At 36.9% G+C, this 15348-nt stretch overlaps 1 protein-coding gene across 6 annotated transcripts in view; it reads right to left on the bottom strand.

The window, feature by feature from the left end:
* Positions 1-15348, bottom strand: part of LOC116268493 (zinc finger CCCH domain-containing protein 13-like) — a 62461-nt gene that overhangs the window by 31279 nt on the left and 15834 nt on the right. For all 6 annotated transcript variants that reach the window (XM_031661713.1, XM_031661712.1, XM_031661714.1 and 3 more), the window contains exons 4-5: positions 15103-15300; positions 720-1030 (exon numbers count right to left, since the gene is read on the bottom strand). In XM_031661713.1, coding sequence (XP_031517573.1) covers positions 720-1030; positions 15103-15300 — 509 coding nt within the window. The remainder of the gene's footprint in view (positions 1-719; positions 1031-15102; positions 15301-15348) is intronic.

The following is a 15348-nucleotide window of genomic DNA, read 5'->3' as shown; positions in this document are numbered from 1 at the left end:
TCCCCCCAGCCTTCACTCTTTATCAAAACACTTCTGATGCTTTCCAACTATGCTCCCTGATTTGTTGCTTTTCTTCCCTTCACTTCGTTTTCAAAAGACATTAACTCAGCAATTGAAATGGATGCTCTAAGGATCAGATGGCCAAAAATTTCCAGAACTTGAGAGTACTTACTCAGCAGAATATCTTTTATTATTATTATTATTTTTGAGCTGGAATCTTGCACTGTTGCCCAGGCTGGAGTAGGGTGGTGCAATCTCAGCTCAATGCAACCTCTGCCTCCCAGGTTCAAGCAATTCTCCTGCCTCAGCCTCCCGAGTAGCTGGGACTACAGGCGCATGCCACCATGCCCAGCTAATTTTTTGCATTTTTTAGTAGGTACGGGGTCTCACTGTATTAGCCAGGATGGTCTCGATCTCCTGACCTCGTGATCTGCCCACCTTGGCCTCCCAAACTGTTGGGATTACAGGCATGAGCCACCGTGCCCGGCTAGAACATCTTAACTAAAGAAAGCACCAGCTTAGCATAGCTGTAAATACCAACTTGTATATACCTAATAGCTTACATTCCCATGTGGTTAAGCATCTCCTATTGCCCTCAAGAATTCTAGTCTGTGTGTTACAGAAGACTTAACATAGCAAAGTCCTCCTCCATTTCTTATTACAACAATGAAGCTGGATATCCAATTTTTCAATTAAAAAAATCAAAGTAAAGTACATACCTTCCCTCCTTTCATGACGTCGATCATGAGACTGTGAAGTTCGTTCATGATCATGTCTCCCTTTCTCTCGCATTGGAGAGCGATGCCTTGGAGGACTCTGCTTTCTCTGAGGAGACGACAAAGAATGTGAAGGATAAGGAGAGGCAGAGCGTCGTAAAGGTGGAGTTAGTGTCCGCTGATAAGATGGTGAAGGAGTTCTTTTTCGACGAGGAGAAGGAGAATGTCTTTGAATAGATGATCCTGATTGTGAGGAAGATGAGTGATGTCTAGAAGATATAGGAGAATGATGCTGTCCTGCTGGGGAAGTAGACCTACAAGGAAAAACAGTAACAATAAAACATGTATTCCAGAACTTCATTTCTAGCCAAAGGAAAACCTTTAAAAACAAAAAAGTGAATGTAAAAGTATAGCTAATAACTCCAGGATAAATTGTAATTCACGATGCTGTAAAATTATAAGTAAGTCACTTTTTAAAGACGTGACTTAACTTTAAGTCAACTAGAAGCAACAGTTCAAGCACAGATACGTGGTGCTTTTCTCCCAGGCTTTAGTGCCAAAGTACACTGCATTTTCCAACATACACCATCTACCCTAATTTAAAGTATGGAATTCACTCTGATAATCTGACAGTGTGAACAAGTACTTGGAGGGAGAAAACCCACAAACTATGGCAAAACGTACTACTGAGATCTAGATAGAAAGTGGCTGTGAGAATGCCTGTAAATTCATGGCTACGGGAAAAGGGGAGCTAGCATCAGCTAAGGCAAACAAAAAGTCCACGTTGCTTGGGTTGACATTTAGGACGATGAAAGAATCCTAGAGTTAAGGAAAGGATAACAAAATATATACTGTCTTTAACTTAAGTAATCTGCCTTCACTGTGGGCAGCACAAACTGAGAGTTAGTTCATAGTTCGTGGTTCAACTAACGCCTCCTCTATTCCTTGCAAATCATTTTCTTTCACTGCTACCAGAGAAACAACACATAACCTCATGAAACAGATGTGATCATTAAGTGCATCTGAATCACTCCTAGAGTCTGTTATGCCTGGGTCTTGTCCACACTTTTGTGCAATAACTAAGAAGCAGCAGCAAATAATGTTTAAAAAACATTCTAGACATGTCTAGAGAAATATATTCCTCAAAGCAATCATCTCAAGAGCTAAAACCTTATTCAAAAAAATTCTGACTTTTTTAGTCAAAGCACTTCTGTAATTATCTTCAGTGTCTATGATAAATATTATTTTAGTATGTACAATGATGGCACAAATCATTACTAATTCTAAACCAGTTTCTCAACCCTAGCACTACTGACATTTTGTACTGGGTAACTCTTTGGAGGAAGGGGAGTGTCTTGCACGAGACATATAGGATGTTTAACAGCATCCCTGGCCTTAACTCACTAGATGCCAGTAGCAGCTCTCCCATTCCAAGGTATGACAATAAAAAATTACTCCAGACATTGACAAATGTCCTCTACCAGGCAAAATCACCTCCAGTTGAGAACCACTACCTTAAACTATGTTGTTTATAAATGATGCCTTAGTAAACCTTCCATCAAAAAAAGGTTTCAATCTATAAACTACTTACAGTTTATAGTTATTTATATCCTACTACTCAAGGTCATGGCCAAGGTCTGATTTTTCACAAAAAAATTTATAACTTCTGGCATAAATGGGTTAACGGGGTCATGGAATATCTGGCTAAATGTTATTTCTGGGCATATCTGTGAGGGATTCCTAAAAGAGTCTGGCATTTGAATCAGTAAACTGAGTAAGTCAGGAAACCGATCTAATATATTAGGAAGAATTTGCAGAAAAGAATTTAGGCAAATAAAAATACCTTTGGGTAACAGTTGACTGAAATAAAAAGTCTGCTAACTAGAACACTACACTCACCTAAACATCAAGTTTTCTGTGACTTGATTAAAGCTTTATGCTTTTAATAAAATAGTGATTTCTTTCTAACATAAAAAGGTAGGCCATAAGCCACTAAAATTTAATTGACTCTAAATAGAAATTTATTAACTTAACAGATAACATGAGTGGAAATACTCAATGGGTCTTAGTCAAATTTGGAAAACCATTTATGATCAATGCCCATTTAAATGCATCCTACTGAACAGAAAAATCACTGCAAGAGTAAAAATTAGAGTCAGTATTTTCTGGTGCTTTTCAATTTCAATTTCAGCTTCATTAGGTTCTAGTAAATTTTTTTATTTTTTATTTTTTGGGGGACAAGGTCTCGCTTTGTCACCCAGGCTAGAGTATAGTGGCATGATCATGGCTCACTGCACTCTTGGCTTCCTGGGCTCAAGTGATCCTCCTGCCTCAGCCTCCTGAGCAGCTGGGACTACAGGCACATGCCACCACACGCAGCTAACTTGTTTTATTTTTATAGAGACGAGGTCTCACTATGCTGCCCTGGTTGCTCTTGAACACCTGGGCTCAAGCAATCATCCTGCCTTAGCCTCTTTAAAGTGCTGGGATTATAGGCATGAGCCACCATGCTTGACAGTTCTCGTCAATTTAAAAAACTAAAGAATGGTTCTCCACTGAACTGATATTTTGGTTACTTCTGAGTTTATTTCTGGGGTATACTTAAAATTGTTTCAAGAATGTCTACAATAGCCTTGAGTTATTAGTTCATAAAACTTAAAAAGATAAAACAGTTAATATATACTATCTTTAAAAAACACATTAGGATCCAATCATGTTTCTATTTAACTTGATGTCTATAGCATGGAAGAAAAAACTTCAAACTTAGGATAATCAAGCTATCATATTAAGGTCAGAACACTAATGTGTTGTCAAATAATGGCTTCAACTTTTTAACCATATTTTCTTCTTACTCAACCTTCACCTATGTCCATTCTGCACATATAAAAGGTATGATTCTAAGTAACGAAACTGTCTTGAAATCTGGTGAAAATTAACAGTACTTTGGCTACAGAGTATTACAGAGCTATAGTAAAGTACATTTCCACTTAGAATAGAAGTAACTTCAGATTAATTAGTCGTATGATTTATAATTGGCTGGTTTCTTATCTGAGGAAAAAGATAAGTCAAACTTGAAATTCAAATAAAGAAAAAAAGAAAGTTTATTTAATGAAGAGAAGCTTAATACCTTAAAACAAAAATCTGTATAATGTAAGCAAGAGCACTGTGATTTATTGTATACAGGGAAAGGTGATCTTTAGTCTGACTAGATTCCAATAAAACACTTTTTAGTGCTGCTATAATTAGGATATGATGTGGTGTGGAATGAGAATATTCAGGGTATATTTCATTGTGGGAAAAAATGTGAAAATTAAGAAATTTAAAAATAAAAACTCCTCTCATTCAAGATGCAAGTAGTTCACCTGCAAACTAATAGGCTTACCCCAGACTTACTTAAAAATATTAACACCAATTTTTCTCTCAAAAAATGGTTTCTATTTCTCAAATATGAAAATATGCTTACATAATGCAACTAACATTCCTATTTTAACCTTTAAAATCATGGAAAATGTATACATTTTCAAAAACCAAAGGTAATATGGGCACTACCAAAATCAACTCTGTTTTCAGTGATAAAATACAATACAACATAATACACATTTCACAAGTAGAAACATTTAGGTTCTATTACTTTACATACGAAGTTTATACTTATTAAATCACTTTAATTCACTCAACAAATATTAAGTGAGCACATACTAACCTCCAAGTATATTATTTTTGGCAATGAGGATACAGAAATGAAAAGAACAAAATCACTAACATGATAACAGTAATGACATTAATAATAGCAAGTAACATATATTGCTACTACATGCATGACACTATTTTAAGTGCCTGTCATATATTAACTCACTTAATCTTTATGACAATCTAATAAGGTAATTGAATGCGATGGTTAATTTTATGTGTCAATCCATTTATGCCTAGTGTTCCATTATTGGAACACTAAGCTTGTGGGAGTTATTTATATCCTACTGCTCAAGGTCATGGCCAAGGTCTGATTTTTCACAAAAAAATTTGCAACTTCTGGCATAAATGGGTTAACTGGGTCATCGAATGCCCAGCTATCTGGCTAAACGTTATTTCTGGGCACATCTGTGAGGGCTTCCTAAAACAGTATGGCATTTGAATCAGTAAACTGAGTAAAGCAGATGGCCCTGATCAATGTGTGTATCATCCCATCTACTGAGGGCCTGAACAGAACAAAGAGGTGAAGGAAGGTTACATTCTCTGTTTGCCTGACTGCTTGAGCTGAATGTTGATCTGCCCTTGCTTATTAGGTCTTATACGCTGACTGGAGTCAGCTTTTTACCTCTCACGCTTCTGAATTACACCACCAGCTTTCCTGGGTCTCCAGCTTGTAGTCAGATCATAGGGCTTTACAGCCTCCATAATTGCATGAGCCAATTCCTTAAGTAAATCTCATTCTAGACATATCTTCTATTGGTTCAGTTTCTCTGGAAAACCTTGACTAACACCTTGAGGGAGGACTGGAAACCAGTCTCTCTAGTAACAGAGTCTATGGCCTAGGGAGCAAACCAACAATGACAAAGCAAGACAATTTCTGCTAATTAATGTAACAAAGTTTATACAAAAGGACAACAAAACAGAACTGTTAGGTCCAAACAACCACAAAAAGTATGTGCTTTTTATTCTTAGAGCTTAAAAACAATCTACAAGTGTGTGGCAGGAATACCAGCTATTTGTCTTTTTCTAACCCGTGATCACAAAACACAAAAAGTACGTCAGGGTGACTACTTTAGGTTGCTTGGTAAGGAAAGGACCTTTACTGGAGGATATATTTGAGCCAAGCGCTGAAGATCTGAGGGAAGAGCTTTAGGATCAATAAGCACAAAGGAGGCAGGAGGGATCTTGATGTATAAGAATAGAAAGAAGCCAAGTGGAACCACAATTTATGAGAGAATAGAGTCTCATGAGAGAATCAGAAAGCAGGCAGAGCCAGATATGGGCCACAGGTCACGGTAAAAGTCTGGATTTTATTCTAAGCATGAGAGAAAGCACTGGAGAGTGTTAGGCAGGTAAGTGCCATTTAAAATATAACAAGATCTTACTTGTCTAAATAAATCTGTAAGATGAAAAAAGAAAATGCTTCTGTGTGATTTATTTTACACCTAGTAGCCTGCTATTCTTTTGCAGCAGGGTAAATACTCCCTGGAAAGTGAATCATTTCTAACTGAACAATCTTACAGAACTAGAAAGACCCTTGTCTGTGGGAATCTTTTAAAAGATCACTCCTCCATAAATACACAATGATACTTGTAACACAGATTAGATTTAAAAAAAAAAAAAAAAACAAAACTCATACAAGTTCTAGATAACACAAGAAAATCTTCACTAAAGTACTAATAATTTTGTTCAGATTTCATTTTTGCATGCACAAATGCAGTATGGTTGGCTCCTGAACAACATAGGGTCACACTAACGTGAGTTTTCTTCTGCCTCTGCCAGCCTTGAGACAGCAAGAACAACCCCTCCTTTTGGCACTTCTCCGAGCCTCCTCAAAGGGATGATCTTTATAATGATCCACTTTCACGTAATGAATAGTAAATATATTTTCTCTTCCTTATGATTTTCTTAACATTTTCTTTTCTCTAGCTTACTTTGTAATAAGAATACAGTATATAATACAAATAATGTACAAAATATGTGTTAATCAAATGTTTATGTTATCAGTAAAGTTTCCAGTTAACAGTGGGCTACTAGTAGTTAAGACTGGGGGGAGTCAAAAGTTATACAAGGATTTTTAACTGTACAGGGGGTTGATCTCCCGACCCCTTCATTGTTCAAGGGTCAACTGTAATTTCAAGTTTCAATTAAAGAATAAAATATGTTAAAGATAACCCTTAAATTAACCCATCCTTTAATGCTATTCAAATCCAGAATAATTTAACAACTAATACTTTTATGAAACACGGTTCAAGATAAGAGCCTTACATAGACTTAGTCAACAACATGGCTTGAACTAAAAACTGTACCTACCAATGTGATCAAGGGTTAGAAAAGGACAAATAGCTGGTATTCCTGCCACACACATGTGGATGGTTTTTCAGCTCCCAGAGTAACAGCATCAATATTTAAAATACAATAAAACCCAAATACAACACACACTGGCATAAGACAACTGGCTCCTTCTGCTTGGTGGAACCAGTTAAAGTTACTACTTTCTGCTGAGGATAGGGTAGGGTGGCAAGAATATGAAGCAGAGGACCAAACCAGGCCAAGAAACAGCAGGCAATCCAGTTTTGGAAGAGGAAGGTGCAGAAGTCCCCGATCTGCATTTCCCAGACATAATACCTTCCCAGATCAGGCCACTGGGTGCCAAAGAAGGGAGATTTCTGAAATCACTGCCAATGGCCTGGAAGTCCCATCTAGTCACAGAAGCCAAAATTCTTCTCATGGTCATTTAACTACCAGTGGGGGGAAAAAAAAATGCAACAACCTGGCACCAAACCACAGCCAGATTAGGATGGATTTTGACAGTGCAGGTGGGGGCTATTTTATTAATGTCATTATAACACAGCCCTACATTCTTTACAGAATTGACTCCATACCAGCTGCTACTAAAAACCTCTCTGAAAATACTTGAGAACAGCCTTCCTCAAGTCTCCGATTTCGCAAAGCATGTTGGACAAAAGCTAAAAGTACAATTATTTAGGGTCATAATCTCTTTCTAGATATGAGTTTCTCTCCCGAATTCAACAAATTTTCCCAACATCATACCTGCTGAAGAGAGTCCAAGCCTTGGTTAATTTCACTACAGGTGAAAGGCTTCTTTTTTATCCATTGTGAATGAATTGTTTTGATGTTTATAAAATGATTTCATTCTTAACATAAGCCTTTCATAAGCTTAGTGTGCAATATAATCATGTTTGGCTATATTACAAACCCCACATATTTGGAAACACTATTTCACACACATACACCCACACCCCACCACATTAGTCTACTTGTACTAGCAAACCTTTGGAAATACTTTTGCTCACTGCTGCAATACCAGCTTTAGAACAGGTACTCAAGTAACTGTTGGATGAATAAATGAATTAGCACTTTTACTTCAGCACACCTCCTCCTAGTAAGCTTTCTGAGGCCTCACCAGAAGCAGATGCTGGAGCCATGTATGTACAGCCTGCAGAACCATGAGCCAATTCAACTTCTTTTCTTTATAAGTTACCTTGTCCCAGGTATTTCTTTATAGCAATACAAGAACAACCTGATACAACTACTATCAACTAATAAGCAGATTTCTACATTCGGGTAATTGTGTTGGAATGATTGTTTTTTAATTAGTTATGCTCTGAGTACTATTTTCTCATTTGGCCACAAAGTCCTACAACCTAGCATTATGATTAAAATATATCACCTGTCAGTACAATCATACTGAAACCAAAATATCTGGCAGAATGAGCTACATGCAATTGTCAGATGATTTTTCTGATTATTGTCCAAGAAGATTTTGTGTTTAAACCCTTGTTCCTAAAATACTACTAACCTATTACTTTCCTGATTTGGCATGGGAAAGTATACAGAATATATACTAACATAAGTGAGTACACTTATAAAAGCAAGTATTACAGATCTACCAAAAGATCATCATAAATATTCAATTTAGGATTATCTAGACATAATAGGTTAGGAATATTAACACAGAGTATTCCCTTCAAAAATTATCTTTCTGACTAAATACCTAAAATAAACTTAATTTCCCTTTGATTTACATCTCTTCTAAACAATTTACAGGAAAAAAGAATTAGTTTAGTTTGTTGGGTTCCCACCACAGTAGGCCTCGCTTACCTTTTCTTTTGTTTTCCCTGGTCAATCATAGTCCAAATATACTAATGGAAACTTCCAGAAATAAACAATTCATATGTTTTAAACTGCACACACTTCTAAGTGGCACAGTGAAATCTCCTGTTGTTCCACTCTATCCCAACCTGGACATGAATCATCCCTTTGTCCGGTAACTACATGCTGTATGCACTTGCTCACTGATCACTTTGTAGCCATCTCAGTTATCAGATTGACTTGCAGTTTGGCAACAACAGTAATTATGCAGTTCGAGTAACCCTTATTTTACTTCATAATGGCCCCAAGCGCAAAGAGGAGTGATGCTGGCAATTTGAATATGCCAAAAAAAAAAAAAAAGCCATAAAGTACTTCCTTTGAGTTCTTAGGAAGAAAAACTGTATGCTGAGGTTGCAAAAATCTACAATAAGGAATATTCTATACATGAAATTATGAATAAAGAAAAAGAAATTCATGCATCGTACATACAAGGTTCAGCACTATCTGCCATTTCTGGCATCTACTGAGGGTCTTGGAATGTATTCCCTGAGAATAAGGGGGGTAGAAATAGTATTTTACTATTCTCTGTAAAGAGTAGGTCATGGAAAGTTTATTTTAAAAAAAAATTATGGGAAATTGCCATATTTTCTGAAAGCAGAATAATAAATCCATAAGACTTTTTCTCTGCATAAATGACTAGTACTCAGGTTTTCATCAACATTGCATAAATAAATCAAAGCTGAGTAAAGTTGGAAGACACTGATAACATTCATTTAAGAGCTGAAGTCTCCAAATTATTCAATTAAAAATTAACCACATGACAGAATTTTGTGTTAAACTTACAAATACTCTGGGAAGAGTACATTTTTAACAAACTTGACATGCCAATGACAGTTTGGGAGGAAAGTACTCAAATCCTTGACATCAGGTTAGTGTCCTAGGCTTCAAGAATGATTCATGATTCTAACTTTTTTTGGAGAGGGGAAAAATCATGAACTTTTCTAGAAGGGTATGGGCACTCTCCCTCACCAAAACACATACACAGGCAAAGTTTTATACATAACTCAAGAAGCTTGTAGACCCCTAAAATCCACCAATGGACTTTGGGTTAGAGCACCTGATATAGAAGGTTGGACAATTGAGACACAATTATCTATTATGAGTTATGGATAATTCAGTAAGCATTAACTGTTACAACTTATTTTTGAATTTGGACAACTGAGTCACAGAGAACAGCTAGAAGGATTTAAAGTCAGAGGATCATGTAGCATTGTTGTATCTCCTATGCTATGTGTATGCACACCTATGCCACGTAAATGGGTAACTCAATAGAAAGCCACCCTTTAAGAAATGTAAGCAACTGCTTATATCCAGTAAGCCTAGTGGGTCATACTTGAAGGGGGGCAAAAAAAAAAAAAAAACCCAAAGCCAAAACCCACATATTTGGAAACACTATTTTACAAACACACACAGACACACACACACACACCCCATCACTATATTACTTCTACTTGTACTGTCGGATGAATGAATTCGCAATTTTACTTAAGCACAACACCTCCTAGTAAACAAAATACCACTAATATGCCCATTATAACATTCAAAGTGTTTTTAAGGGGAATTTTTTTCCAAAAGGAATTTAGACACTAAAATTTAATTACATTCCTTATCAATCTGAAGACAGTGACAAAGATACTGTTTAGTTTTAAAATTAATACAGGTACACCTCAGAAACGTAGGTTTGGTTCCCACAATAAAGCAAATATCACAGTAAAGTGAGCCACACAAATGTTTTGGTTTCCTAGTGTACACACAAGTTATGTTTACACTATACTGTAGCCTTTTAAGTGTACAACAGATTTATATCTAAAAAAGTACAGGCCGGGAGCGGCGGCTCACACCTGTCAGCACTTTGGGAGTCCGAGATGGGTGGATCACGAGGTCAGGAAATCAAGATCATCCCGGCTAACACGGTGAAACTCCATCTCTACTAAAAATACAAAAAAAATTAGCCGGGCGTGGTGGCAGGTGCCTGTAGTCCCAGCTATTCAGGAGGCTGAGGCAGGAGAATGGCATGAATCTGGGAGACGGAGCTTGCAGTGAGCTAAGATCACGCCACTGCACTCCAGCCTGGGTGAGAGAAAGAAACTCCATCTCAAAAAAAAAAAAAAAAAAAGACAGTACATAACTTAATTTTTAAAATACTTTATTTAAAAAAATGCTAACAATCATCTAAGACTTCAGAGAGTTGTTACCACCATTTTGTGGGTAAGGGTACTATCTTGATGCTGATGGCTGTTGACTGATGAGGGTGGAGGCTGCAAAAGGCTGAGAAGGCTGTGGCAATTTCTTAAAATAAGACGATGATGAAGTTTGTCACACCAATTGACTCCTCCTTTCAGAAAAGATTTATCTGTAGCATGTGATGCTGTTTGCTAGCATTTTACCCACAGTAGAATTTTCAAAACTGGAGTCAGCTGGGCATGGTGCCTCAAGCCTATAACTACAACGTTTTGGGAGGCTGAGGCAGGAGGATTACTTGAGCCCAGGAGTTCGAGATCAGTCTGGACAACATAGCGAGATCTCATCTCTACAAAAAAATTTTAAAAATTAGCTGAGTGTGGCGATGCATGCCTGTAAGCCCAGCTACTTGGGAGGTTGAGGTGGGAGGATCACTTGACCACTTGATGGGAGGCAGAGGCTATAGTGAGCTGAGATGGCGCCAGTGAACTTAAAGCCTGGGTGATAGCCAGACACAGCGAGCTGAGATTGCGCCGGTGCACTTAAGCCTGGGTAACAGCGAGAACAAAAACAAAAAACAGCACATACATACACAAAAAACAAACCTGGTGCTCTCAAATCCTGCTGCTGCTTTGTCAACAAAGTTTATGTGACACTCTAAATTATTTGGTGTCACTGTCATTTAAAACATGTTTCTAGCATCTTCACCAGGAGTAGATTCCATCTCAAGAAACCACTTTCTTTGTTCATCCATATGAAGCAACTCCTCATCCGTTCAAGTCTGATTTGAGATTGCAGCAATTCAGTTACATCTTCAGGATCTACTTTTAACTCTGGTTTTCTTGCTATTTCCACCACATTTGCAGTTACTTCTTTCAATAAAGTCTTGAACCTCTCAAAGTCATCCATGAAAGTTGTAACTGACTTCTTCTAACTCCTGTAAATATTAATATTTTGACCTTCTCCCATGAATGACAAATGTTCTTAATGGCATCTTGAATAGTAAATCCTTTCCATAAAGTTTTCAATTTACTTTGCCCAGATCCATCAGGGGAATCACTATCCATGGCAGCTGTGGCCTTATAAAATGTATTTTTAAAATAAGACTCAAAAGTAAAAATTAGTCTTTGATCCATGGGCTGTAGGGTGCCTTTTGTCTTAGCAGGCATGAAACTATTACTCTCTTCTTACATCTTCGTCAGAGCTCCTGTGTAAACAGGCACATCACAAACAAGCAGTAGTATTCTGAAAGGAATCTTTTTTTCTGAGCAATAGGTCTCAATAGTGGGCTCAAAATATTTAGTTAAACCATGCTGTACACAGATGTGCTGTCATCCACGCTTGTTGTTCCACTTAAGAGCACAGGCAGAGTAGATTTAGCATAGTTCTTTAAAATCCTAGGATTTTCAGGATGGTAAATGAGCACTGGCTTCACCTTAAAACCCCCAGCTGCACTAGCCCCGAATGAGAGTCAGCCTGTCCTTCGGAGCTTTGAAGCCAGGCATTGACTTCTCCTCTCTAGCTGTGAACATCTTAGATGGCATCTTCTTCCAATAAGGCTGTATCAACTACAATGAAAATTTGTTTAGTGTGGTCAACATCAATTATCTAGATCTTCTGGATAACTTGCCACTGCTTCTTCATCAGTATGTGCTGCTTCATCTTGCACTTTTGAGCTATGGAGATGGCTTCATTTGTTAAATGTCATGAAGTAACCTCTCCTAACTTCAAACTTTTTTTCCTGCAGCTTCCTTACCCTTTCAGCCTCGAAAGAATTAAACAGAGTTAGGACCTTGCTCTGGATTAGACTCTGGCTTAAAGGAATATTGTGGCAGATTTCAATTGTGGCTGCTTTGATCTTTTATCCAGACCACTCAAACTTCCTCCACATCAGCAATATAGCTGTTTTGCTTTCTTCTCATTCATATGTTCATTGGAGTAGCACTTTAAATTTCCTTCAAGAACTTTACCTTTGCATTCACAACTTAGCTGACTGTCACAAGAGGTCTAGCTTGCCACCTAAGTTTTCAATATGCCTTCGTCACTGAGCTTAATCACTTCTAGCTCTTGATTTAAAGTAAGAGACTCTTCCTTTTTACTTGAACACTTAGAGGCCACTACATGTGGGGTTATTAGTTGCCTAATTTCAATAACATCTTAGGGAACTGAGAGGGAATCATTGTGTGTCAGGGAATAGAGAGGCCCAAGGAGATGGTGAGAGACAGGGGACTAGCCAGTCAGTAGGGCAGTCAGAACACACACATTTGCAGATAAAGTTCACTGTTTTATACGGGTGCAGTTCACGATGCCTCAAAACAATTACAATGGTAATGTTGACAATTACTGATCACAGTCCACCATAAGAGATACAATAATGATGAAAAGGCTTGAAATATTTCAAGAATTACAGAGATACAAAGTGAACACGTTATTAGAAAAGTGGCACTGATAGGCTTGTTTAATTCAGGGATGTCATAAACCTTCCATCTGTAAAAATACACATCTGCGAGGTTCAATAAAATTGGTGCACCTGTAATTTCTTTAGACAGAGTAATAGAGACAAATGAAAATAACGGCCCCACCTAAGAACCTTGGTAATTAAATTAACTCTTCCTAAACCAAAATGTCTTTTTCCAACCTTGTCACATACGGCTGTAGAACTCCAGTGCGTGCAGATCAGCTATTTATATAATCTTCCAGTATCCCTAGCTCTGTTGTTTCATGTCTTTAGATGAAAACAAAACAAAATAAAACACCAAGTTCAGATTTGTCTACATACTAAGTAACAGGTGAGTCCTATGCATACCATTTAGGGATAAGCCAGGGAGAAAAACTGGAAAATAAAGGATCAGCCTGTGTAATATTCAAGTCCTCATAATACAAATGTTTTTACCATTTAAATGATAAACTACCTAGGAATAGGTGTTAAGAACCATCTCTCAGAGACTTCTTAGTCAAAATACCAAAATAAAAGTACAAAGAACCATTAGGGAAACCAAAGGCTTTACTGATAGAATGTCAATCACCAAAAACATTTACATGTACTTTTCACAAACACACCTGCTGGATTGTAAAATATAGAGTATAGTTTAAAAAAACATACTTAAGAACTGTGAAGGCTCTAGTTAACCATTCTCTTGCATGCCAAGAAAAACAATTAACAGAGTGGAAGAAAAAAAGCAACATATGGAATAGGAAAAAATATTTTAAAATCTTATCTCTGATAAGGGTTTAATATCCAGAATATATAACAAACTCCTAGAACTTAACAGAAAAAAAACCAAATAACCCAATTAAAAAATGGGCAAAGAATTGGAAAGACATTTCTCTAAAGATGATATACAAATGGCCGACAAGCACATGAAAGGATGTTCAACATGACTAATCATCAGAGAAATACCAATCAAAACCTCAATGGGATAACACCTCACCTCAATGAGATAAACACACCTATTTGAATAGCGACTATAAAACAAACAAAAACAGAAAATAAGTGTTGGTGAAGGTATGGAGAAACTGGAACACTTGTGTACTCTTTGGGAATGTACAACAGTGCAACTGCCATGGAAAACAGTATGGAGGTTTCTCAAAAAATTAAAAATAGAATTATCATATGATTCAGCAACTCTGCTTCTGGGTATATATACAAAAGAACTGAAAGCAGGGTCTCAAAGGGATTATTTACATATTCATTCTCATAGCAGCACTAATAGCCAGGACGTCAAAGAACCCAAGCATCCATCAAATGGATGAATGGATAAACAAAATGTGGCATATACATACAATGAAATATTATTCAGCCTTAAAAAGGATGGAAATCCTGTCACATGCCACAGCAAGAAGGAACCCCGAGGACATTCTGCTAAGTGAAATAAGCCTGTCAAAAAAGACAAACACTATGATTCCACTTATATGAGGTATCTGAAGCAGTTAAATTCACAGAAACAAAATAGGATGATAGTTACCAGGAGCTGGAAAAAGGTGAAAAGGGGGAGTTATTTTTTGATACATACAGAGTTTCAGATTTGCAAAATAAAAAAGTTCTGGAGAATTGTTTCACAATGTAAAAATACTTAACACTACTAAACTATAAACTTTAAAATGATGAAGATGGTACATTTTATGTAAATATAAAATTCAAATATAAATTGTAAAAGTTAACGCTTACTGAATTATCCATGACTCATAATAGATATTATGGGAATTATTAAAATAAATATACACACTATTGTAAACAAAACTAAAATATCCAATATGCTAATGCCCAAAATCTTCTGAAAAGTAAATATTCTATATTCTACAAAAGTTAATATTGTTAAAAACATACAATCCTACTTACCTTGGCTTGTCTCTCTTTTCTCTTTGTCTTTCAAAATCTCGTCCTCTGTCCTTTCCATCTCTTGCTTTTTCTTCTATCCTGTCTTTTACTTTGTATTTTTCTTTGTATTTTTTCCCCAGAGCAATATCTTCTGGTATAGGAGGGGGTGGACTAGGAGTACGTGGTCCTTTCTTTTTACTTTGGTTGCTTTTTGAATTTCTGAAGGTAACACAAAGCTATCATTAGAGGTTCAAATATGCCAAAAGG

The sequence above is a fragment of the Papio anubis genome, unplaced genomic scaffold, assembly GCF_008728515.1.
Source record: "Papio anubis isolate 15944 unplaced genomic scaffold, Panubis1.0 scaffold231, whole genome shotgun sequence".
NCBI classification, from domain to species: Eukaryota; Metazoa; Chordata; class Mammalia; order Primates; family Cercopithecidae; genus Papio; species Papio anubis.
Note: the sequence above shows the minus strand (reverse complement) of the source record. Positions and strands in the feature narration are given on the sequence as shown.